General features: G+C 42.3%; 3 protein-coding genes and 1 long non-coding RNA gene across 4 annotated transcripts; 2 read left to right on the top strand and 2 right to left on the bottom strand.

The window, feature by feature from the left end:
• Positions 1–478: 478 nt before the first annotated feature.
• ube2r2 (ubiquitin-conjugating enzyme E2R 2) lies at positions 479–6,418 on the bottom strand. Its single transcript, XM_084347796.1, has 6 exons — positions 5,842–6,418; positions 5,340–5,529; positions 2,937–3,023; positions 2,769–2,866; positions 1,048–1,182; positions 479–947 (listed from the first exon to the last, which is right to left on the bottom strand). The coding sequence occupies exons 2-6, from the start codon at positions 5,514–5,516 to the stop codon at positions 662–664; spliced, it is 783 nt and encodes a 260-aa protein (XP_084203922.1). The 5' UTR covers positions 5,517–5,529; positions 5,842–6,418; the 3' UTR covers positions 479–661.
• A 1,346-nt stretch (positions 6,419–7,764) lies between these two features.
• ubap1 (ubiquitin associated protein 1) lies at positions 7,765–15,415 on the top strand. The gene is made up of 7 exons (XM_084347925.1): positions 7,765–7,927; positions 10,205–10,253; positions 11,304–11,428; positions 11,920–12,738; positions 12,870–13,028; positions 13,606–13,707; positions 13,886–15,415. Exons 2-7 carry the CDS (start codon positions 10,214–10,216, stop codon positions 14,024–14,026), a joined length of 1,386 nt encoding a protein of 461 aa, XP_084204051.1. The 5' UTR covers positions 7,765–7,927; positions 10,205–10,213; the 3' UTR covers positions 14,027–15,415.
• LOC311254261 lies at positions 14,597–18,288 on the bottom strand. Its single transcript, XR_014622225.1, has 2 exons — positions 18,216–18,288; positions 14,597–16,888 (listed from the first exon to the last, which is right to left on the bottom strand). It is a non-coding gene; the product is annotated as an uncharacterized lncRNA (long non-coding RNA).
• Positions 17,571–24,501, top strand: dcaf12 (DDB1 and CUL4 associated factor 12). The gene is made up of 9 exons (XM_084347924.1): positions 17,571–17,980; positions 20,035–20,325; positions 20,884–21,162; positions 21,423–21,483; positions 21,596–21,789; positions 22,103–22,168; positions 23,119–23,281; positions 23,576–23,754; positions 23,919–24,501. The coding sequence occupies exons 1-9, from the start codon at positions 17,921–17,923 to the stop codon at positions 24,075–24,077; spliced, it is 1,452 nt and encodes a 483-aa protein (XP_084204050.1). The 5' UTR covers positions 17,571–17,920; the 3' UTR covers positions 24,078–24,501.
• Position 24,502: the final 1 nt, after the last annotated feature.

The raw sequence follows: 24,502 nt of genomic DNA, 5'->3' as shown, positions 1-24,502 counted from the left end.
TCATTCCCTTAGAATGAGCCTTTAATATCTATAAAGGGAGCAGGTTCTCTTCTACAGTCCGCCATGTTGCACCACCATGTTTTACGGTAGCCCAGAAGTGACAAACCAAACACTCGCTCTGGAGAGGGCCTTTAGTGCGTTTCACAAAGGAGGGCGGTTTCGTTTGTTGCGATCTGCGACCTCACCGCTAAATGCCACTAAATCCTACACACTGGTCCTTTACATCAGTGTTGACGAGGATGGATCCTCAACCTCCTCACCAGGGACATTTACAAACGTGAACTTTAATATAACATGACAAACACTCTCAAACTGTGCTGGATTCATTTAAATTCTCAAACTCTGCCAGAACGTCTGACGCCTAACAGAGCGCAAGCTGTAATTAAGGCAAACGGTGGAAACGCCAAATTCGGACTTTGAGTGAAAACAGTACCAACAAACCTTTGCTAAAAACCTATGTAAAAGCATCTGACAACTATTATTTGACCAATGGTTTGTATTAGTTTAATAAATGATGAAACGGTTTTTGGCAGTAGACCTTTGACCCCACTGTATGGGCAAACACACACACACGCACACAAACAGAAAATTGTAAGGGAACACATAAAAGAAGGAGGGTGGAGGAGGGTGGGTTGGCAGGGAGGAGTTGTCATCCAGATCATCACGAGTCTTCGTTGCCAGAGTCGTCCTGGTTGTCGTAACGCCTGGTGGACGTCCCGCCGTCCTCGACTGAGCTCATCCCCCCGGCTTCGCCTACAGACTCCATCTCGCTCTCGTCCTCCTCCTCGTCCTCCTCCTCCATGTCGTCGTCGTAGAGGTCGTCGTAGAGGAGGTCTGAACTGCTGTCCTGGGAGGGAACCCTGGTCTGGACGCAGTACTCCGCCAACGTGGTCGGCACCTTGACGCCATCACGCTCAGCCTCTGCTGCTGTTGACATCACCTGCTTCCTGTGGGCCGAGACAGTCAGCGTTTGACGTTATCTTCTAAGTGGACTGAGTTGACATATGTCTTGTACACGAGTGAAACACTTCTTATGAAGATTATTACCTGATAATCTCTGCATACTCCTTGTCCTTGCCTTTGCTGTCCCTCCATTTACGAAACATGACAGATGCGTCCACATTGGCCGGGGAGAAGGTGTTCGGCTCATTGAGCAGAGAGATCACACTGAGCAGGATCGTCCTGATGATGGAGGAACAGCACACAGACAGAGAGAAAATGAGGACAGTCAAATATCAGATCCAGTCAGTGTATTAAAAAAGAAAAAGACGAAGAAATTCTGCACAGGCTTTTTGAAACTGTAATAACCTTCATCCCAGCTCAGACAGAGGCGTTACCTCACCTCTTTCCCCTTGTGGCTCAATTACACGCTGCATCCAATCTGCTCAGGTTCTCAAATAAATACAGACTCAGCACTTTACCACGAGTCCAGGACCAAACCAGTCCTGCTGACATGTTCATTTTAAAAGGAATTCTGAAAGCTGCCCCGCAGTACTGTCTCGTTCTTAAGACGAACAAAGGAACACTGAAGCTGAACATGTTCATTTACACCAGTCTGAATGTTGTTACTTTTGATTTATACTGTATGTATATTACATGAAACATTACACAAGTCCTCTACTCTTGGATTTCTTGCTTTTCTGTTTTTAAAAATGTCTTTTGGGCATTTTTGATAGCAGAGAATATAGAAGAATTGAATCAGAATTGATATAGTGTACGTGTTTTCTTTTCCTGGTTTTAAAGGCGACATTATAGTACATTTATGTAATTTTCTGAACTAACCAGACTGTTCTACTTGTTCTAATACTTGTCTTTACCCACTTAGTCATTATAACCACTTTACTGAGAAAGTCTCATTGTGCTATTATGATGATATAAAAATGCACCAATAGTCATCCCTGCAATATTGATTAAGTATTTGGTCAAAAGTATCGTTTTATTTGATTTTATCCCCCTCTTGGCATTTATGGAGAGCTTTTGAGGAGGTTTAAAAATATCCAGATATATATCTAGTATCCCAATACTCCTAGAATATCACAATATTATTATTATTTTAAGCTGTATAACTACTTGGCTTTCTCATCCTATATTCTATATTCAAAAACACAAATTTAATAGGAGGTACTATGTACCACTGAGCGAGACATTTTAAAATCAATCTATTGTACTTATAATCCAGCATTCCTTTATTGTAGAGAGGATTCAAATGCATATAGAAGGCTGTGTGACTTAGATCAGTGGTCCTCACACCCATCTGATTATAATATCTTTACTTTTGGATGTTTTATTACTGAAAGTCTTTGTCAGCCATGCCCAAACAGTCATAACTTCTGTTATTGTGTTACTTATGGATGGAATTATTATTATTCATCCATCTATTCACTTTTCAACAACACCAACTGTGTGTGTGCATCATCACCATACTTTGCCACCTTTACTTTTTGTAGTAATATTTGTGTATAGTTATAACCAATATGTTATGTATATAACATAATGTGTAAACATACTGTAATATTTGATATGTATCTTTTCATCTCTATATTTTATTACTATTTTTATTTTCTTTTTTTTCTATTACCAGTTTATATAAAATGATCTCTGGAGGGCCTAAAGTGCATTTCACTGCACACTGTATTGTATGCTCTGTGTATATGACAAATAAAGCACCTTGAATTATAGTGAATATAAATTAATCCCCTTTTTCTGGAACCCCCCCACAGATCACTGAAGATCCCTGGACCCCACTCTGTGAACCAGGCGGATATTACCTGACGTTCTGGGTGGGGTTCCATCTTTCAGAGGGTAGCTCCCCGCTCTGAGGGTCATCAACAGGAGGGTGCAGGATGGAGATGCACACATCTCCGTTCTGGAAAGAGAGCAAAATAGACCATATAACATGTGCACACATATAAAATGACTAACACAAATTGTTTTACCTCGTAGATGTTGGGGTGCCACATCTTGGTGAGGAAGCGGAAGGTGGGTGGGGAGTACGGGTAGTCAACTGGGAACTTGATGTGAGCCTGAGAGAACAAACAGAAGCTGACAGTCAACACATGTTTTACAGACAGCCGAGCTTGACTTCCGTTGAGACCTGCTGGAGACGCCCCTAGGGAGATGTGAGAAGTGGTGTTTGGTGAAATGAAATGAAATATGGAAAAAAACACACTCCAAATAAACAAAATACACATACGTTTGAAATACATCCTCTCTCTGGAAGGACAAATTCAATTCTTCTTTCATGCTTTCTTCAACAAAAACGAAACACAAACATTTTGCAGATGACGCAAGTTGCTATTAACTTAATTTTATATTTTAAAAAAACAAAATAAAACTTTATAAATTTGATATGTCCAGGCTGAAGTGAAATGACAAATTGGACTCTGTTCACTGTTCAAATCCAACTGAAATGATGCATAAAAAATAAGCTCTCTCTTGAGTCTCACAAGTTGACTCAAAGCAAGAATTCAACCACAAAGCAGCTTCCTGGATATAAATATATCATACATTCAACCATGAGACGATCACACCGTCAAGCAGTTACATCTATGTTTTAATAAAGCTGGACATTAAGGGACTTAACAGCTGGTGTTTCTGGTCCTGTCTGTTCTTCCCAAAGTATTGTGCAATTATCAACATTAGAGGCTTGGGTGTGTGTAACACCACCCCAGCTCTGGACTGGACTGCTGCCACTCAGATAGGACTATCATTGCTCCGCGACTAGTCGCTACGGTGGCGCAGCTTTGAGACGATAAAAACACAGATGTCATGACGCGCTGGCACAAGTTTCAGTGCTTGCTATCAGTTACCATACTGACATGCAGACACATACCGAAACATCTTATCCCCGTCCCAAACGCATGACTGTGGAGCCACGCAGGGTTCAGCAGCGGAAACAAAGTTACAAGCAGTTATACGAGTCAATCTCTGCCGGCAATCTTTCATTAAAAGCAGATCAATCAAACAATCAAGGCCTTCCTCTCCTTAGTACACCAGACTCAACAAGCCAGCGTTATAATTCAGTATAATTATATTTACAATGTGTTGATGTAATTATGTGGGTGTCACAGTAGGTCAGGGGTGAGCAATATTTGCCTCAATGCAAAATGAGTAGGCTCCATGTCGCTGAACAGGAAACTCTAGCTACAGTACCTATTGTCTGTCTGTCTGTTCTGATTGGAGGATCCCTCCTCTGTTGCTCTGAGGTCTCTCCCCTTTTTTTGTGTGTACTTTTTTCTTATCCACCTGCGGCGTCTAAGAATAGAGGGTGTAATATAATGTGTTTTACACATTGTGAAAACACTCTGATACAAACTTGTGGATCAAGGCTACATAAACAAAACTGATTTGACAGAACAATAGATAACACAGGGACGTCACTGTGAAGCCAAAGCACAACGCAATCAATGCTGGTCAGCTGTGAGAGTAGACTACAGCAGCGCCTGCTCTGCCCTGTGTTATTTTGGCATTCCTAGGAGGCTACAGCATCATACGCATTGCCCCAACTTGAATGCAGGCACTTACTGCGCCGCATTTTCGGGATGTTTCACTGAATAAGTAACATAAAAGAAAAAAAGGAAGATGAGTCTCATCATGCCCTTCTCTCTTGCTCTTTCTGTGCGCTGAGGTGCCATTTATATCGGTCTCACGGCTAAAAATAGCCATCTGAGGCACAACCATCATAGATAGAGCTGGGAGGGGGGGCAGAAAAGGAGAGTGGAGGGACAGGGGAGAAAGACTACAAATTAGAGAAGTGTTAATGGCTGCCTGAAAACACTTCAGAGCTGACCAGTAGAGGTGAGCTGGCTTGTTGGTGAATTATAGTTTTTAAAAGTGCAACAATCATTATAACAATACTTTACTTGGTCTGACACACGGGTTCAAACACAGTCCCTGTCAGTGTACTAGCTGTCTGTTGTCCAGGTTGCAGCAATCTCCTGTATGTCCTACACAGATACTGTGGAGCCCTAACGATCAGTCCATTAATTGATTAGTTGATCAACAGAAACTTTATTGCCAACTATTTTGATGATTGGTTGATCCTTTCAGTCTATTTAAAGCTGAAGTGTCAAAGATTTGCTGTCTGTCTTTGGGGAGGAGAGACATGGGTTACAGAGCTATTAAACACTTATTTTAATAAGAAAATAATGCTTACAGCAGCTTTAATTGATAATGAAATTAATCACTAGTTGCGGTCCTTTACTCAGGAAGAAAACATGCCCAGGAGCACAGCTGCACTGTACACATTTATTACGTAAAAAAATAAGCTTCGTGAATGTGTCTAAACACTGTGCAAAGTTGTGTCTACTCTGAATCCATTACTGAAAGTTGTGTCCCACCTTGAAGTAGCCTCCCTCATACAGGGTGTTTGGGGGTCCGAAGATGGCCACTTCCCAGTTGTAGAGGTCAGACTCCTCCACCAGAGTGATGCGGAAGCCCTCCACCGGCTGCTCCTGCAGAGACTTCAGCTCCATCATCAGGGCCTTCTGGGAACTAGGGGTTGCCTGGTGGGCCATGTTGATCCCACTTCTGACACCAGCGGGGAGGGAGGGGGGGGATATTGTAGATTGGAAAGAAAAAAATGATTCTGCTTACATTTAACACATCTTACATGTCATGGTTACTGTTGGCAGTAGCAGCAAACAACACCAGTGTGTTAGCTGTGTTTGTGTTGACACTAGTGTCTGTGGAACACGCTAGAAGAAACAGCAACAGTCTGACCGCCACATAAACAATTCAAACACAAACAGGATATGTGGCCTTCCAAGCTAGCTCAGTTCAGTGCCTCAGCTCGCAGGCCCTTTGTGGAAGAAGAAGCAAAGTTAATAAAAAAGTGTTTACCTCTCTCCTTGCACTGTAATGTGTATTCGTGTCGTTACAGCTGAGAACTGGAAGGTAAACTCATTGGTTGTCCATGCTAGCCTGGCTAAGTCTTGACACAGAGAGGGGCAGGAGCAGTGGATTCTCTGCTAAAGCCTATGGCTGGTCCTCGTGTTGTGTTTCCGAAATTCTTTGTGTGCCAGTGTTGACAGTTGACATGGAGCTAGTATCAGTGTAAGTCACGGTCTCCTGTGGATCATTCTTGGGCACAAAAGAGGAAACTCGTTCTCCCTGACATCTCTCCGTGCTGCTGGTTCGGTTCGGGCTGGCGCTCAGCTGATCCCTGCTTGTTTATGTTTGTTTATCTGCTCTCTGGCAGTCTCAACTTCTCCACACGTCAGCTAAACCCCTACCGAGCAACTTCGTTCAAACGGAGCAGCTCTCCTGCTCCCTGCCGTCCCCTCCGGCACAGTGGCAGTGGACGTGGAGAATAAATTCGAGCCTACGGTCGCGAAAAAGGACAGTAAGTGAGAGGTTTACACTCGCGAATTACAGTGGATTTCATCGATTTTTATTTTCCTCCCATCGGTGCTTCCGGCTATCATTGCGCGTGTCTGCAGAACGTAAAGCACGTACGGGTGAGAGCGTGACGTGCGCGCTCTCGAGGCTGAGCAAAAAATAAGATAATTTTAATAAAAATGAATGAAACGATGAAAGCATTCACAATTTTCTATGACAAGACATTTAGATGTTTTAATTCTTACTACAATCAACCTTATAATAATAATAATAATAATAATAATAATAATAATAATAATAATTTCTTATAATTGTATTAAAATTGATTAACGATTAGGTTCATTATCTCCATTTGCATCTCTTTACTGATCAGCTAAATATCATAACTGTCATTTCATGTTTCTTCTTGTTTATATTTTATAATTATGTGTTTACAGAGTAAACTGTAAACAATGTAGGCATGTGTTATAATGATATCCATTCATTTGTTTGATCAATTATTGACATGCCACTGTGCCACTCTCTGGTTTATCAGCTCAGACAACAATGAGTGGCTTATCTGAATAGGTCAGTTTAGTCTATATAGCCTAATTGATTACATCATTCAGAGCCCTCCACTGCTAGCATTTTAAAATAAATAAAGGAATGTTGGCAGTCTGACAGTTTAACTTCTGATGAATAAGTAAGTGGTACATGATACTTTATATTTAACCACTATTCATTTCTCTTAATGTCAGAAATGATAAAGAGGATAAATAAAGGGGTCAAGTCTACACGAATTCTCGTGTCAAGGAGATAAATAAGCTTCAGAATTGGGAGTAGAAGATGCTGATCTCACACAATCTTATTCTTAGATATCTTGAAGGCTCCAAGACTTAGTCTTGGCCTTGAAAAAAATAAAAATACGTCCACAGAAATGATCTCTTTGTAAAGTTGATTCTAACATTGTCAGTAGCATTATAATCATCAGTGTCATCATGATAAGTCAGTATGTTTTTGATTTTCTCACAAATACTATAATAAAGTTAACAGGCTAAACAAGAAACAAGTGAAAACAGCTCCCCTTTTCAATGAAATTCACTTTAGATTAGTTCAAATGAACACATTTTAAATAGATTTGTATTACATATTCTTTTAGTCAACTTTTAATAACTAACTTAGTAAGTTAAGTGGTTCTAGTTTGCCTTCAGTCAAGTGTTGTGCATTCATTCAGGGAGTGGCTCGTGCATGTCCCCTTACAATGTCAACAACATGGTGATGAAAATCAATTAAATTAAATTAATTAAGTGATGACAAGCACTGTTTTACCATCTGTTTCTACCTTTTCTTTACAAAAAGTACCTATCAGTATGCAAACACAGTCGGTGCACGCAGCTGGATGTAGTGTTGCGATGCTCTGACGTCACGTAGGTGAGTGACGTCAGACAGGAACCAGTGGAAGGGAGCTTGACAAATCAAGATGGCGTCCCACGCTGAAGCAGGAAAGAGATGTCATAAATAAAACTCATTCGGAGATCAGTTTATATTTGAGTGCCACCTCGACAAGACGTCGTTTGGATTTTGAAAGGAAAAGACGGAGCAGATACAGGTGAGAGGAGTGTGTGTTCATGCGTGAGCTCAGTTTTGTTTCAGGGGCGGTGGCAGAACAGACAGCGGTCTATCCTATCCAGCCACATAACGTTACTGCCAGGCCACTGGCGAAGCTAACTAAGCGTATTAGCATGTACGGTAGCTTTTCCGCAAAAACATTAGTCAGCGAGTCGTGATTATTGTCAGCAAATTCATTTATTCGGCCTTAATTTTCGGCTAACACTAACCAAAACCATATCCCACTTTGACTTACTAGCAAAACTGTCACTTTATGAACACTGTTAGCGCACTGAGCTAGGAGTATCCACTGATAGTAATAGCTTAGCTTGTTGCTAATTAACGCTGATATAACTAAAGTAACACTAGCTAATGATTACAACGTACTTCACTGCGTCGCTAGCATGATTACGAGACAAACATGACAGCTGGGAGCCTTGGGTTTGCTATTTAACCAGAAGCTTGCCTAAAAAATGTGATGAACTACAGTAACAGCAATTGTTTCGTTATCGCTTTGAGATGTAAGTTCACTACTCATAAATTAGCCGACCTAATTACCTCAGCGAGTTGTCCTGTGCTCGGTTGTCACTGTTGTCTACAATGTTAACACCAACTTAGCTGCGCTCTAACCGCGAGGACTAGCTAAGTGATAGAAATAGTTACGGAACACGTGAAGTACATGATATCATCTCTAAGTAGCTGCTAACTATATGCTAACTACTAAATCAATATCTGAAACAAATCTGAGAGATGCCTGATCACGAGACACCTCCTGCTCATGTGTGTCCCATTTTTAACATGATTTCCACAGTCACAGCTCATGGTCTAGTGTAAGTATTTTGACTAAACTAAAAAATGAGGCCAATGGGCGTGTGCAGCTTCAGAGGTAGTACAAGAAATTCGATCGTAGGTTACATTTTTACACAGATGTGTTTGAAATGTTGGTGTATGACTGACTATAATTAATCAGCCTAGACACATTTGCCTCTCATGGTTACGTTATTACTAATACGTAAGTAAAGTTGACTGGTAATGGGTGATTTAACTGTTGATCTGTAAGTAGAAATTAATTTTTGACTACATTAATGTCTCAGTGATTTAAAGCATCATTAAAGCTGTCAAGCAATTAAAATTTTGACTGTTTTTCTAAAAATAAACTCACCTAAACAGAGCATTAAGCATTATACTATTTGGTTATCATTTGCTAATGTGTAAATAACCTGTTGTATGCCTACATGTCTAGTATACACAGAGCAAACCAGTCATGCTGCTGCAGTCATAAGACCAGTAACCACTGACACAATTAACCTAACTGGAAATTTAATAATTATACCCTGGCATCTTTTTCTGCATTATGCAAAATTGAGTCGGTGCACGTCGGACAACATATATGCTGATACTGATATATCTGTGATAAGCCAATATCAGCCGATAATATCGGTCGGCCTAACTTTTGAGGACTAGTTTGATCCCACAAACTCCTGCCAGATGTTCAAGTTTCCTCTTTGTCTCAATGTTATGTTGGCTGGGTGGATAGTGTACAGTTGGCTTGTGTGAGTTTGTGTTGTGGCTGACTTTATTCATATGGCGGATTGCTAAGATTGTAATTTAATCAAAGGTCAAGTGCTCAAAAGTAAAGAGCTGAAAGATGCAACAAGCTGTAGAGCTGGGTGTTGATTTTCAACACTACTTGCAAACTAATCATGTCACACCAGTGAGCCATTTGATTCAGTGTTTATTTTAAATTTGGCCAATAGAAGCTCAAGGTACTTTTTCTAACAAATCAGCCCCTTTCAGCTGTGTCAGTGGATCAAATTTACCACTTTTTCCACTGAACATTGGTCTGAGAAAACACACAGATCAAAGTTCTGCGTCAGTGGATGTGAAGACAGTGGCTTCACTGTGTTGAAATGTCAGGCATTGTTGCATGGCATGACCAAATAACAGGATTATGTGAGTTCAGATGCAGAGCAACAGAATGTACAAAGCCAATAATGATGAAGATTTTGAATTTGAATAGAGGACATTTTGCACTACCATGTGTACTATGTGTCATTGCTCTCATGCTTTGATTAAAACTTTTCTGTAGAAACAATTTCTGAGCTGTAATTATCATTCAAGAACTACTCTGTTAAACAAATGCACTCCTGAAGGCAGGTGGAAGAAGGGCTGGGGAAGTCCACATTGGCCTGTTTTCACACTGTTGTACCCATAGTGTTGTGTTTGTAAGATACATTGACCAATGGCTTATATTATATGTGCTGATGTCTTTTTTCAGAGTCTCTAAATGGCTGCGAGGAAGTCTGGATCAGATGTATACAACAATGGTGAGATCCTGTTTTTCAAAAATTTCCTCTTCCACTGTTTGTCTACACTGATGTTTTGAGTCAGGAGAAGTGGTGTAACAGTACAGAGTCACGGTTCAGTTCATACCTCGTATTTGTAGACATGGTTTCGGTACGAGTTTCGGTTCACCAGGAAAAAGCAACAAAAAATCCCAAATGCATAAACTTAGGCCTATCTGGGCAGTGCAGGGTGCGTATGTCAACTCACTCTCGGACAGAAGAGAGTGACATACTGTACTGCAGCTGGTATGGGTGTATTAATACTGTGGAAAATTAGACAGTTTCAAACATTCAGAATCAAGATGTATTGATATTTAAATATTTTTTATATCACTAATACACTCACATAGGCCTTATTTTAAGGCAGGTCTCTTGATAAACAAATGTAAATGTGACATTAATGCTAATTGCTTCGGTAATGTCTTTGGCCCTGTGTGATTTCACATCTAGAGGCTGCTTAAAAAACAGTAAGGATAAGTTGTTGGCCTTGCTCCAGTAATTGACTCATCTGCTTGATGCCATCTAATAAGTGTTTGCTTGTGTTTCCACTCACACAAAACTGTCAAACAACACAATTAATCGTCCTTGTCCAGTTTTTTCCACACAGCGTATTTGAAAGAAGTGGACATTTCCTGTAGCTCTAATGTCTCATTTGACCTCGCTGAGCTGATCCCAGTCTCTTCTTCGTCTTGTTTTATTGCGTCTTCTGCTTTTGTTGTTTAATGGTGGGTGGAGAACGTTGTTTAGTCGCATTACTGCCACTTACTGGATTGGAGTGTGGATCAGAATGGTTATACTCTTGCCCACTGACATATGCTCTTGCTGTAGTGTGACAGTAAGATGTATTCTTCGTATGATTGATTGATGACGTTGGTCCTGTGATGGCCCAGGATTATTACATGTACTGTTACACCGTTAGTTTTAAGGTAAGTTTAGGTTCAGTGTCTGCTGGTGCCTGTAGATTCAGTGTTTATTTCTCATGTATTCTTGCTTTGTATTTCTTCTTTTTTTAATTCATGTTTTTGTACACAGGACCCATCAGCTACCTTGATGATGTTCCCTTCAAGGTTAATGAAAAATTCCGCTGCCCAGCCAAAGTGGGGCTCCCTGTTGGTTTCTGTCCACCAGACTGCGGCTCTTTGCTGGTGGAAACACAGGTACAGGACTGTTATTAGCTGATGAATGCTGCACTTACGTGTACCTCTGCAGCATCCTCACAGCAGGGCTTAACTGTGGTGACCTACAACATTATGGCGCTGATCATTATTGTGTTGTCCTGCTGTGTCAACATTACGTCTTTGGTCATGGACATAGAAGACTTCTTATGCTTAGCTTATGGTAATTTAGATTGAGAGGTGTGGTCAAGCACATGTCAATGGGGGGACAGTTAACAACCAGAAATTATTTCAGTAGTTGCTAGGTGTTAAGCATTCCTGCTCAAAACAATGGAGTATCTTTATTGTTTACAAGTTACAGCAACCTCAAATTTGGAGTTTATTAAATGTATTTGGTACAAGTTCATCCTGTGTTTAATCTGTTCAACTGAAGTTGTAACATCATGTGTCTCTTATAATCATAATTATTCTTGTTTTCTATGTGCCCTCCTTGCCCATCATTCCTCTTCTTACTCATTCTACTGTCGAAACAGTATGACTTTTCTCTGGAGAGGCGTAGCGTGCGCTGGGGGGTTGAACTGGCTGAGGCCAGAGCAGCAGAAGCCAGAGCAGAAGAAGCAGCAGCCAAGAAGGAGGCAGAGAGCAGGGAGTCTTTGGCGCAGGCCCAGGACATTGATGGTGGTGGAGGGAAGAAACCCCGGTCTGCTGCAGAGGACCAAGACCTACTTCCACCAGCGTTGAACCCTGTCCTTGCAGGGCTGAGCCATAACGCCATCCTCACTCCACTGCCTGCCCCAAGCCTTGGCCCCAGGAAAACCCAGCCTAGCACTCCCCAGCTGCACAGCCTCAACCTAGCTGACTTTGAGCGGGAAGAGGACCCCTTTGACAAACTGGAGCTCAAAACTTTGGACGATAAGGAGGAGCTCAGGAGCATCCTGCAGAGCCAGCCCCAACCTCTACCTCCTCCTTCTGTATCCCCACCAGAGGTCTCCCAGAGGGGGTCACGTGGAAACAGCCCATCCCCTCCTAGCACCAACACCAGCCTCACAGCCAAACCTGGCTTTACCCATAAACCCAACGGGTTGGTTGCCTTGCTGGACATGGACAGAGTCGGGCATCCTGGGAGAACAGGGTTTGAAACGGATGATCGACCCTGTAACATCCGCTCTCTCACTTTTCCTAAGCTCTCTGATTCTGGAGACCCAGAACCAGTGAGGTACAGCCCACTCCCTGCACCCATCCCTGGCCCCCGACAGAGCCTACCCAATGGCAGCCCACCGACCATACCCAAGAGCCAAGTTATTGTTGCCCCTGAGCCACCCAGCCACAACAAGAGCGGTGCACCCAAACTGGTGAGATTACACACTGACTTATAAACTTGATAATAGTGTTTGTGTGGGGTATAGAATGGCAGATGAGCCTGCGATGGTTAATTAGAAACGTCAGGAACCTCATTGACATTCACTGTTGTTTTTCCCACTAGGCCAACCCAGGGTCAGGATCTGCTGGTCTACCATGTGGTGGCGCCCTGCTCAGCATGACCCCCAGTGAGCGCCAATGTGTGGAAACCCTTGTGGGCATGGGCTACTCTTATGAGGGTGTCCTACGAGCCATGCAGAGACAAGGGCAGAACGTGGAGCAGGTGCGACACCCCCTCATCCCAATGCGCAGAAATCTGGATTCCTAGCATATTCACTGTCAGACATGCTTGTTTGTGTGGTTGTGTATTTGTGTTCAGTGAAGGGTCAATGCTGTGCAACTGTAAATATAGCCTTAAATTGAAATAAAGTTGTTAAATCACACTGTCTGTTGTCTCTAAAGCAATGGCAATAGATGCGTGTTTGTGATCTGTGTAGCTAAAACTAAACAATATAGCCTGTCCAACCATTGTCCCAGGATTATCCTAGCTATAGCAGTAGATGTGGGATAAAAAGCAAAAGATAACAGGTCCAATGGAGATGGTATGGCAGATTTAATTTGCACCAGCTGGTATTAAATAACTATAAAACATCGGGCACATGTAAGGCACATACAGCATTCAAGACAATAAATGAACCCCACAGAACATTAACAGTAATTGATTTCAATCCATAATATAATGCGTTATTGTTTACTCAAAACCAAATCCTCATTTGGTTTTTTATTTTAATTTTAAGTCTAATAACAATGTGATTTTCAAAGCAGACACGTAATGAACATGTACTTATTGTTTGTCTAAGGTACTGGACTATCTGTTTGTCCATGGGCGTCTGTGTGAGCGGGGCTTCGATTCAAGTGCAGTGGAGGAATGTTTAGAGATGTACCAATGTTCAGAGGAAAAGGTTTGTATAATTTGTATAGGTAACTGCTCATCTTAACAACATGCTTTGTGTTAAGTCAAATCAGAAAATAGTGTTTTGTCTTAATGAACAATGCCTCTACATTACCCTTTTAATAATTTAGTCTCTAGATTACATTATAAACTATATAATCTAAAGTTGTTGTTTTTCTCGTTCCCAGGCCTTGCAGTTCCTTGAGCTAATGTCAAGATTTGGCGAGATGGGATTTGAGCGGGATGCCATCAAAGAGGTGCTGCTGGTCCACAACAATGATCAGGACAAGGCTCTAGAGGACCTGATGGCTCGGGCTGCAGCAAGCTGAGCCAAGCTAACCAGCCAACCAAAGCCCTGCCCAGGGCTTGCCTCCCGCTACTACCCAACACAGCCCCTTTCCTTCTGCCTACCCTATCGCACCATGCCCTGCCCTCGCCTTGGCTGTGGAAGGGACAGCTGGGAGACAGTTGTATTTCTCTCTGTGCTAAAACGTATTGTGTCTCAGCACTTCTTAAAGACTGTGTGCCTAGAGTGGAGGGGGTCAAAGTGTAGCCATACTTCATGGTGGTGTTTTTTTCTAAGAAATCCTGGGGTTAGGTTCCAGGATTTGGTACTGCTAGGGTATTAAAGAATGGGAAGAAAGTCTGAGCTAGAAAGGAGAAACTGGAAGAAATTGGGCTGTGGCTGTTTTGATGCCGTTCTGATTTGCTTCCACTTGGAAGTGTTTATCTGACTGCAGGCGAAGCTGCGGGACCGAATGGGGAGCTCATCCCAGGCTCTGACTGCATCACAGAAAGGCCAGTTTGAACTCCTGAAACCCTTAAACAACTAAGCTGCCATCTTCCACTGTTCAGTGCAGACCTAGTAAATGGTGGAGGGGATCAGGGCCTTGAAGAGGCTCTCTTCAAACTGAGCAAACTAACATTAAAAATCTTAAAAAGAGAAAAAAAAAAGAAAGAAAACAAAGGCCCAGTCGCCAGACAGATAACTGACTCTCAAGAAGTGCCCTCTCTGCTCTGGTGCCCTGCACCTAGATCTGTTCTACTTTATTCTTTCATGCATTCATGTCTGTTTTCTGGGCACTTTTTCACGACAATTTGAAGATTCCATTTCTTTGCTTTCTGTTATAGGAACTGCACAATAGACTAGTCGTCATAACTCAGAACATAAAGAGATGCTACTGCCCCAGTACGCTCTTTGACCTGCACTGGAATGGCCTGTTAAAGGATTGGGGAGACGTGGAAAGTTTCTCTGTAGGAAATAATAAGAAATGTCCCAAAACCCACTGACACCGATGTGTCACATACTGCACAGGCACACATTTCATAATTATCAGCTTATTTAAAATAGTACACTGACACTTTCATTTATAATTAAAGAGTTTGATATGTTAATGTAAGATATGTTAACTCACAAAAGTGACACTTTTAAATGTCATGGACTTTCTTTTTGCAGACTGGAAAAGAGTGAGTGGTTTGAAAAACAAATCAACGAAGAAATGTAAGAGAGGCTTGTTTTTACAGCCACATCATCGTGCAATAGAGACATTTCATATTGTCTGACTGTTGACTGGCACTTTGAGCCTCAAGTAATTGTTGGGAGTTAAGGAACAGTCTTCAAGCCTTCTGGAAATTTGGTTGTAAAGGTTTAATTTTATTGATTTCTATCATTTGTTCTGTTATTGGACTACATATCACAAAAATCTAATCAAACATGACTTTGGTTTGTCAACTTGTCCACTTTTTTTTCTCAAGTGTAATATGGAATGAGTTTTCATCTTTTTTGTCGGCGTCCCCACAGTCTTAAAAAAGCACGTCAGTCGCCACACGTCAGAAGCATTCTCCATATGTTCATTGGGTGTTATGTTTAAAATAAGATCTGGATCTTTTATTTTTATAGTTTGTGTTAACGGACCTCTTGAGTTCAATGCTACATACAGTATGTTGATAAAGCTGCTCAATTGTACTGAGGGCAAAGATGGCAGACATTTCCATAATCTTGGGCTCTGTGGTTCTGGTGGGGATTGTGAGAGAGGCATGGTAACAGATTAAGGGCTTAAAATTAGAAAAAATGTGACTGGGAGAACCGGCACTTTGCTTGGGGCAGGTCCAGTACTTTGTCCTACCTTCCACACATGCAAAAAGAAACTTCATAACCACCAATCTATTTTAAAATAACTTCTGGTTAGACAAATACAGTTATAGTGAAGTTTATTGCCAATACACATATAATTGTACTTGTTTAATGAAAAATATTGGCAACCAAGTCTCTGCAGATGATACAGCAGCACTCAAACCAGAGTGATGAGCACATCCCAGTGTTTGTTCAAGTGACACGTCATCCCAAACCTGTCCGTCAGTCCATTTTCATTCTTTGGTTAGGGCAGTGCCTTGGGCGAGCTAATAACACGACATGTACAATGTGCAGTGTTAGGTGTATTATCCTTATTTAAGCCAGTCTTCTGTCTGAAGCAAGTGTTTTCACCCCGTTTTAACTGCCTTCCTTCTTGATTTACTGTGATAAAGAAGAATAGCACACTCGCTTTACAAACACATAAGTGGTATTATTGTCGCCTTACATAACTCAAGTGTGGTTTCCTTAATCACACATGATGCCAGATGACATCCGCTCCTCTGACAGCCTCACACGTTGGAGTGAATACAGTATAGCAGGTTCTGGGCCTCCTCCATCAATGCCTCCTCCCATTTCTGTTACGATTTGCAAGCTTTGTGGGGGCGACATGCCGCTAGGTTCTCGTTATTAAGGGTAGCATCATGTCTGAGGGTTTATCAGTCACTGCATAATTGAACATGGGGCGCTAATGAGTCTAATGAACATTGAAATATCTTAACGGTATAATAAAAGGCGGGTGAGGTGAGTGTTCTTTCCCATGCTCCTGAAATGTGATTTGCAACATTTTTCAATTTCCTCTTGAATTATTTGGAAAAATCCACACAATTAAATGTGCACATCTTTTCAGTGGTGAGACTGTTGATCGTTACTGGTGTGTTGCTTTCTGAGCTCAGTTCCAACAGGAAGCTGGCGGGGACAGCTCACCTGCTCCTTGTTGTCTCTCTTCAACAGCAAATGCATTTTTATTCTCTCCATTCAGTCGACAAGACAGCAACAATACAGACGATTGTCCGTCCAGGTATTGTCAGCGGCGACTGGAAACATCCAACCGTGTGGCCTTAGTCAGCAGAAAAAGAGACGATAATGCATCAGAATAGAGGCCATATTTGGTCTGCCTAAGCTCACCAGGGTTAATAAACAGAAGATTGCAAAGTCATGGTACAGTACAAGGTCCTTCACAGTGCTCAGTCACCTGGGTCATTTCAGATGTCCATGTTAACCATGTCTTAGTGCCCATGCAACTGATGACTGTCTTCAGGGAGATCCAGTCAGCCAATCACATGATTTAGATGTATTATTTTAGATATGTATTAAGATTTTCTAATAGTTTATTATGCAGGTGGCCACCAGAAGTCCTTTATCTCCATAGTAACAATAATGAACATATCAGGGTATGTAGAATAAATAACAGACCAATAAAATAATGACTAGGTAAAAAATGTAAAGTTAATTTTGTAAATCATATAATACAACTACATTTTAAAGGGAGCACAGACTTGTAGTTTGATTTTATATTGGCAGAAATGATATTTAAAAAGGCTTACTATTATTAGATTTGTGCACGTGAGACTCAATAATATAATAAGATTGGTGGTAATAAAGTTATTTGGTTTTATAATGAATATATGACTGAAACACGATGATCTTCAGACAGAGATCACAATCATCTGATGAGTGGTCTCACGCAGTCGGCGGGGACGAGCACGCACGACGCTCGCGTTCACGTACGACCTTGTTTTTGTTGATGTTTAATGAGTGCGGCTGCGCGCTACTCAATGCTTTCGCCGTTGCTGACGCGACTTGGCAGGGAAAAAGACAGTGTGAGCCCTCTGGCAGTGGGTAGCGACTCTGTCGGAACTGAATAGGTAGCACGGCCCGAGAGAAGTGTTATTTGGGAACCTGCGATAGTAATTCAGCGACAGTCTTAATCAGCGACTAACCAACCTCTCCCGTATGTGATCGCCCTTCCTCCTCGTCGGACGCTGCCAGCGAGGGCCAAGGAACAAAATAGCATATCGCCATTATATGATCCAGTGTCCAGCGTCACTTTTACCCTCCATGTGGGTGAGGGAACTGTGTGTTTCAGATTATGGCGAGAAAAACAGTTAGCAGGAAAAGGAAGGCAGGAGAGCCCAAGGACCAACAACAGGTAGGCGGAAACCCGGTGCGGATCCATATTAGCTAGCTAGTGAGTTATGCTAGCCCGCTAACTGACACTGGGCTAGCAGGATTTAGCTGATACAAGCTATGCCAGAGGCCAAATTTTCATGTCATTTTCACAGATTAACCACCAACTAAAGTACATAACGCTACATTGACAATACATTACAACGGTGGTATTGTTTAAACGACAATACGTTGTTTTTCTGTTTGGAAGTTAGTACCTGCAAATGTTAGCATGGCGGTAGCCAACGGCAGTCCGTTGTCAACACGACAGCTAGGTTAACGTTAGCCAAAATGCTAGCTACCTCATCGAATATAGGCTTGTATATAATTCTACCCATGATTAAACAATCTTTTCGTAGGTAGATTATATTGTCAGTCCCTTTTTCGTTTGGGGTCATTACATGTCAACCTCTAGTCACCACCCAGAACAACAGCAGATAGATTTAATCATCACTGAAAACTGAATCTGCCTCATCGTAGCGAATGATTAGGTGTAGCTGTAGCTAGCTCTGGCGCTAACGTTAACGTTAGCTGAAACGTTAACAAACAGTTAGCTAGCTGACTTACATGTAAACTAACTGTAGATGGGCTCGTCCAAGAGAATGAAATCGTCCTCTGCTGAATTGACAGACAACATCCCTCATCAGCACGAACATCTTTCCTATACAGTCAGCCCAGAGCCCAGTTGTTGACTTGAACTAGAAACTGGTTGACATCATCACTGGTTTATGTTTGAGATCTGCTTTTACTGGATTGTTTGCCAACACTGCCAGGGCATGTCTTGGCCATATGTGGCCACCGTCTTTCACCAGTATAAATAAAGCACACTCATAGTAGCAAACCCATTTAATGTATCTATTATCTATTGATCACTCACATCAGTCACAAGTATCAAAATCTACTAGAAAATTACAAAAAGACAGCAGATGGCAATACAAATTACTTTGAGGTCAAAGGAATAGAAACATACCAATAACACAACTTATGTGAGGTGTGAATATTTAGGCCAAGACAATTAATAATCAAGAGTTGTGTTTGTAATTTTATTGTGAGGTAAAGCTTCTGGTAGTTTGAGTGAACAATCAAAATAGTAAGAACAAGAATAAAATGTAAAGGCTTTTTGTCTTCACTCGATCACAAGAGTAGCTCCTCTGCTCCTCTCTGTGTTATCGTTTTCATTAGTAGGGATGCCCGGATGATATTATTTTGTCATTTTGACATACTGCAATTCTTTTACTACAAAAGGTGTATTAGCTTTTAACGTGTACTTAAATATCTATAAAAAAAAACAAAGAAAATGTAAACATTGAGCCACAAGGTTTCACAGTGTGTGAATAGTGTCTCTCTTAGTGTTGGATGTACTGATGGACAACCAAGAGTGTGACCAGTGTGCCTCATGTGACTCAGCCTCTTTAGCATGTATTTGTGTGTGTATGACAGATATCTTGTTGTGCTCCTGTCCTGACCAGGCAGTGGTAATGCTGACTGACTGCATTAGGGCTGGATTGGTCCTATGAGGTCCACTGTCTAACAATAGGCGTGGTCTGCACCTCCATTACAGACAGCCAATGATACTGGGCCACCTGAGTGAGATGTTGTATCAAATTCGGTGCCTTTGTTTGCACTCGTCCTGTATTGACCCAGCCTGATAAAGTGACAGTGACGGTGTGCGTGTGTGTTTTTGCTGTAATACTCCATGATCCACTAAGGCTCTTAATTCTGTATCAGCAAGTTACAGAGACGTGTCCACAGTCCCCTGGGGGATGGGTCCGTCTCTGTAAACACAGTTTGTGATCTTTAAATAGAGATCAAGAAAACTGAAAAATAAGACGACTGGATGCAATTAGATTATATTATTTAGTTTTTTAAAATGTGTAGCATGAATTAAATTAATTCTTGGCTTACTTCTTCAAAATTGTCTGTAAAACACAATTCTTGTTTGTCTCTGACACAGTGTGGACATCTGAAAAAAGTCAGGTGCTTTCCCCACAGAAATCTTTCGCGGTACTTGACTTTGTTTCACTTTTCTTTCCTCAGCTGGGCTGGTGTCAGGCACCACACAAGCGGAGCCGTGTTTCTTGTTCATCACGTCATGACCAGCAGTGGTGGTGCAGTCGGCGCTCAGTGGTGTGTGCCCTCCGGGGGCGGGAGTTCAGGCCTCAGCAGCAGCATGAGTTGCGGCTCCAGCGGAGCCTGCGGGGTTTTGCGGCCGGCAGGCTCCCTGGCATCCTCAAGGAGAGGGAGTTCTCTCTGGGCAGGCTCAACAAGGTGTTTGCTTCACAGTGGCTCAACCACAGGCAGGTGGTGTGTGGGACCAAGTGCAACACGGTGAGATGTCATTTTGTCACTAACGTGTATCAGTTATTTGGACATTGCCATATATTTCCAACACTTGTTGTTAATCTGCCGATACTTTCACTTATTCAGTAAATATTACATGCTGTTAAATAATTTATAAACATAGAAAGGCAGTTATTGGATGATTTCAACTGTTGTGTAAACACTACAAACCAGGTTGCATTGCTGCCTAAAGGTTGATCTCAGAGTGAGTATAATTAAAGCAGCAGAGCTGAATCTGTCAAATTATTTTGTGATGCATCACAACAGTCAGCAGGGTTCCTCCCAGGAAATCTGTTCTAGTAGGTGCTATGTATCCTGTGCCAGCATGTGTCCATTAAATAACACAATTATTACATTCAGCTAATTTCCATAATTTTGTCTCGTCAGTGTTTCCATGTGGTGAATATATTCAGTCTAGGTGTTTCTATCAGATCATAGGACATGCACACAAACACTCGTCTGAATAATTCTAACTCAGGGTTTGCCTGTGTTTTAATTCCTGAACCTGGCAGGATAACCAGATTCCTTTCCTCCCTTTACCTGCAGCTTTTTGTAGCCGATGTCCTGACGGGGCAGATAACACGCATTCCCATGCTGAAGGACAGGGAGTGTGGCAGTGGAGGCTCTGGGGTGGTGGGTACAGTGACGGCGGGGCGGCATTACCACTCCACAGCCGGCTCTCGTTCCCGGATGGACCAGCAGGGCTGCGGGATCCACGCTATCGAGCTCAACCCCTCCAGAACGCTGCTAGCCACCGGAGGAGACAACCCCAACAGCCTAGCCATCTACCAGCTGCCCACACTGGACCCTGTTTGTGTTGGAGATGTAAGTGGTTTGGTTGGCATCTTAACCTAAAGTAATAACTTGTGAGCTGGCATTTTTTTGTTGATTATTGTGAAAAAAAGCTCTACATATTACATTTTATGTAGCATGCAAGAATGGTTATATCTGAATGTATTGATATACACTGATATCTTGTTAATATTGCCCAGTCACTGTTAAGCTTTAGCTGTTTAGCAGTTCAGGCTGCAGAGTACGTGAGACTTGCTGTTTTGGGTTTTACATGTTAGCGATTTGTTTTTCAGGATGGTCACAATGACTGGATCTTCTCCATAGCGTGGATCAGCGACAACATGGCGGTGTCTGGTGAGTTGTCTATATTAGCTAAGTTGTATGAATGAACACTAATTTTTCACGTTTGTACGCAGGTAGTAAAAACAATCTGTTATCTCGATACGTCTTATGTCACAATTCCCAGGGTCCAGAGACGGCTCCATGGGCCTGTGGGAGGTGACCGAGGAAGTCATGAGCCAGGCAGAGCGCAGTCAGAATGAGGAGTCGGTACCCTCTTACGCCCACATCTCCCACCGTGCCCTCAAGGACATCCCAAAAGAGTACACCAACCCATACAACTGCAAAGTCCGGGCTCTGGCCTTCAACAACAACCATAAAGTAAGGTTCAACCTGACACAACTGTTGGGGAAGCAGCATGATTGCGTTCTCCGTGACTTATTTCCTGCGAGTCTTAAACAGTATATGTTTATGATCAGTATGAATGATCATACAGATGGACAGCAGAGGAGTGTCTTATGCTGCAGAGGTGATTTGAAGCATTTTTTTCTTGTCTTCTCAACTCACAGGGGAAGAGAGTTTGAATCAAAAACACTGATGTTGAGGACAATATGCTAAGTTCTTGAAAAAAGTTGATTCCTGTACGTCAGCTGCAGTCATTTACATCTGTCTTCCCATGTTGTTCCTTTTCCAGGAACTGGGTGCTGTGTCCTTGGACGGCTATTTCCACCTCTGGAAAGCTGAGCACAACTTGTGCAAGGTAAATCAAAATATATAGTTTGAGTCGTAACCATTTTGTAATGCATTTCCTCTGCATATAGAAGAATCAACATGATGCAGGGGTGACCTAAAATGTATATCACGGTATTTAGTTTTTTTGTTTTTGTTGTGGTGACAGCATTATATCACAGTATTTACAAAAGTAAAAGGGATACTCTGACATGATTCTTACCTCTTTTGGCTATATTGGGGAACAGGTTTTAAAAATTTAAATGTGTTTATAGGCTTCAAATAGTAGTAACAATTAGGTGTAGGCCTACATGTTTTTGGAGGAGTAGGCTGCCCCACAATGGAGGTTAATTCGTAAATGTAATGTAATTCACTCTCAGAGTTAGACGAGAGGTAGGATTAAGTATCTCAACAGCATCTACTTGGCATAAAGGAAGGAAGGAAGTACAATAGTGTGCCACAGGGCATGTCTATCAAGTACATTTACAGCAACAACAGACGGAGCGGCTCACTGAGCAGAGGGAGCTTTCAATGTAATGATCACAACAGAGCCAGCTGAGGTTATGTTGCCTCAGCAAACTTAACAAGGCTCAACGTTCACGCAATTTTTCTTGACTGTCCCCTAATGGCACCAGCCCTCGTTGAGAAAGCAGCAAGCCGAAGTAAAATGGTCAGCGCGCACATTTAAGAGTTCCTGTTGTTGTGGGGACATTTCCATCACGAATACAGTTAATCCACTGGGTCTGCACTTGATGGATTGTGGGAGTAGAAGACATTTATGTTTGTTCTTGCAGATGACAGCAGTCATTTCTTACACTTGTTCTTATTTAATGGACCTTCTCAGTCGAGTTCATCTGGATGGCATGGGAGCTTGATAGCCTTGCATGCTCTAACTTGTGTGTTCAAACAAAACCAAGAAAGGGCTGTTCCTCACACAATTCCTCAGTTCCCATTTAACAGTCCCTGGTGTTTTCCCTCCAGATACTGTCCACCAAGCTGCCTCACTGCAAAGAGAATGTGTGTCTGGCGTATGGGCAGGACTGGTCGGTGTACGCTGTGGGTTCTCAGGCCCACGTTTCCTTTCTGGATCCGCGGCAGCCGACACACAGCATCAAGTCCGTCAATTCCAGAGAGAGAGGAAGCGGTAAGTGATCTTAAAGATGGCTCAATGTTTGGCTAAAAGAAATCGTTTAATAAGCTGTATAATGAAAGTAAAAGAGTTGTGGCTATACTGTAATTTCTTGATTTCTAAAGTATGTGTTGGGGCTCTATGTGGGGCAGATGGTTATCGTAAAACTTGCCAATGACCGAGCTTTTTAGTGGTAAAGCTCAAACAGGCAGGGAGGCTTGATGTTTACCTTTGACTAGCTTTGCATTTATACATCTGTTTGTGTGTGTGATTGTGTGTGTGATTGTGTGTGTGATTGTGTGTGTGCAGGGATCCGTTCAGTGAGTTTCTACGAGCACATAGTGACGGTGGGCACCGGCCAAGGTTCTCTTCTCTTCTACGACATCCGGGCCCAGAGATTCCTGGAGAACCCTTTGAATCCCGCTGGGGGCTACCGGAAGTGCCCAGGAGATGGCATCCTCAAGCTCACTACAGGGAAAGGCTGGCTGGTACACAATCTTTCTTCTCCTCTCTGCTTGTCGTCAATATGCTGCTCCTTTTTTTGGAAAGATGGGAGTTGGCCTGACACAAATGTTAAAGCAGTGTAGTTATAGATCGCTTACATAACTCTCTCTTTTCTCCTGCTGTTTCGACTCTTGTGCTCTGCTTCCAGAATCACGACGAGACGTGGAGGAGTTACTTCTCAGACATTCATTCCTTCCCCAACGCGGTGTACACCCACTGCTACGACGACTCCGGCACCAAGCTGTTTGTAGCAGGTGGCCCGCTCTGTTCCGGCCTGCACGGCAACTACGCAGGACTGTGGAGCTAGCCTCTCCGTCTCCTCCATCACTCTGTCACTACATCCTCGTCCAGATTTTTACCGAACCAGTCCCTCCATCCTTCTCCCTCTTCCGGTCCGTTGACATCACTGTCTTTGGTATCCCCTCTTGCTCATTGAATTGTCACTCTGTTTTGCTCACACGTGGACTCAGGAGCATGATCTTGCCCCCACTCGTATCACGGCTTTGAATATTGTTGTTGTATATGTTTGTGTCCACCATCACTCTCTCCCCTTTCCCCTGATTATTCCTTTGCTCCTTCCACCTCAACTACTCAGTTTTGTTTTGTTTTTTATATGAAATGTACAAACAATTAACTAGTAATTTTCTCAAAAGCTGCAAAGTCTGCCACTAAAGAACTCAGAAGAGTTTTGAGAAATATAAAGAATAAACTAATACGTGTTCTCAGCATCAT

This window comes from Pagrus pagrus (genome assembly GCF_965226575.1).
Source record: "Pagrus pagrus genome assembly, chromosome: 3".
NCBI lineage: Eukaryota > Metazoa > Chordata > Actinopteri > Spariformes > Sparidae > Pagrus > Pagrus pagrus.
Note: the sequence above shows the minus strand (reverse complement) of the source record. Positions and strands in the feature narration are given on the sequence as shown.

Coding starts and splice junctions, on each gene's coding strand:
- ube2r2 (XM_084347796.1), bottom strand. CDS start 5,516: ATGGCCCACCAGGCAACCCCTAGTTCCCAGAAGGCCCTGATGATGGAG. Junction 2,867..2,936: donor GGCACCCCAACATCTACGAG/GTAAAACAATTT, acceptor CTCTCTTTCCAG/AACGGAGATGTGTGCATCTC. Junction 1,183..2,768: donor AACCCCACCCAGAACGTCAG/GTAATATCCGCC, acceptor CTCCATCATCAG/GACGATCCTGCTCAGTGTGA.
- ubap1 (XM_084347925.1), top strand. CDS start 10,214: ATGGCTGCGAGGAAGTCTGGATCAGATGTATACAACAATG. Junction 10,254..11,303: donor ATCAGATGTATACAACAATG/GTGAGATCCTGT, acceptor TTTTGTACACAG/GACCCATCAGCTACCTTGAT. Junction 11,429..11,919: donor CTTTGCTGGTGGAAACACAG/GTACAGGACTGT, acceptor CTGTCGAAACAG/TATGACTTTTCTCTGGAGAG.
- dcaf12 (XM_084347924.1), top strand. CDS start 17,921: ATGGCGAGAAAAACAGTTAGCAGGAAAAGGAAGGCAGGAGAGCCCAAG. Junction 17,981..20,034: donor AGCCCAAGGACCAACAACAG/GTAGGCGGAAAC, acceptor TTCTTTCCTCAG/CTGGGCTGGTGTCAGGCACC. Junction 23,755..23,918: donor CTACAGGGAAAGGCTGGCTG/GTACACAATCTT, acceptor CTCTGCTTCCAG/AATCACGACGAGACGTGGAG.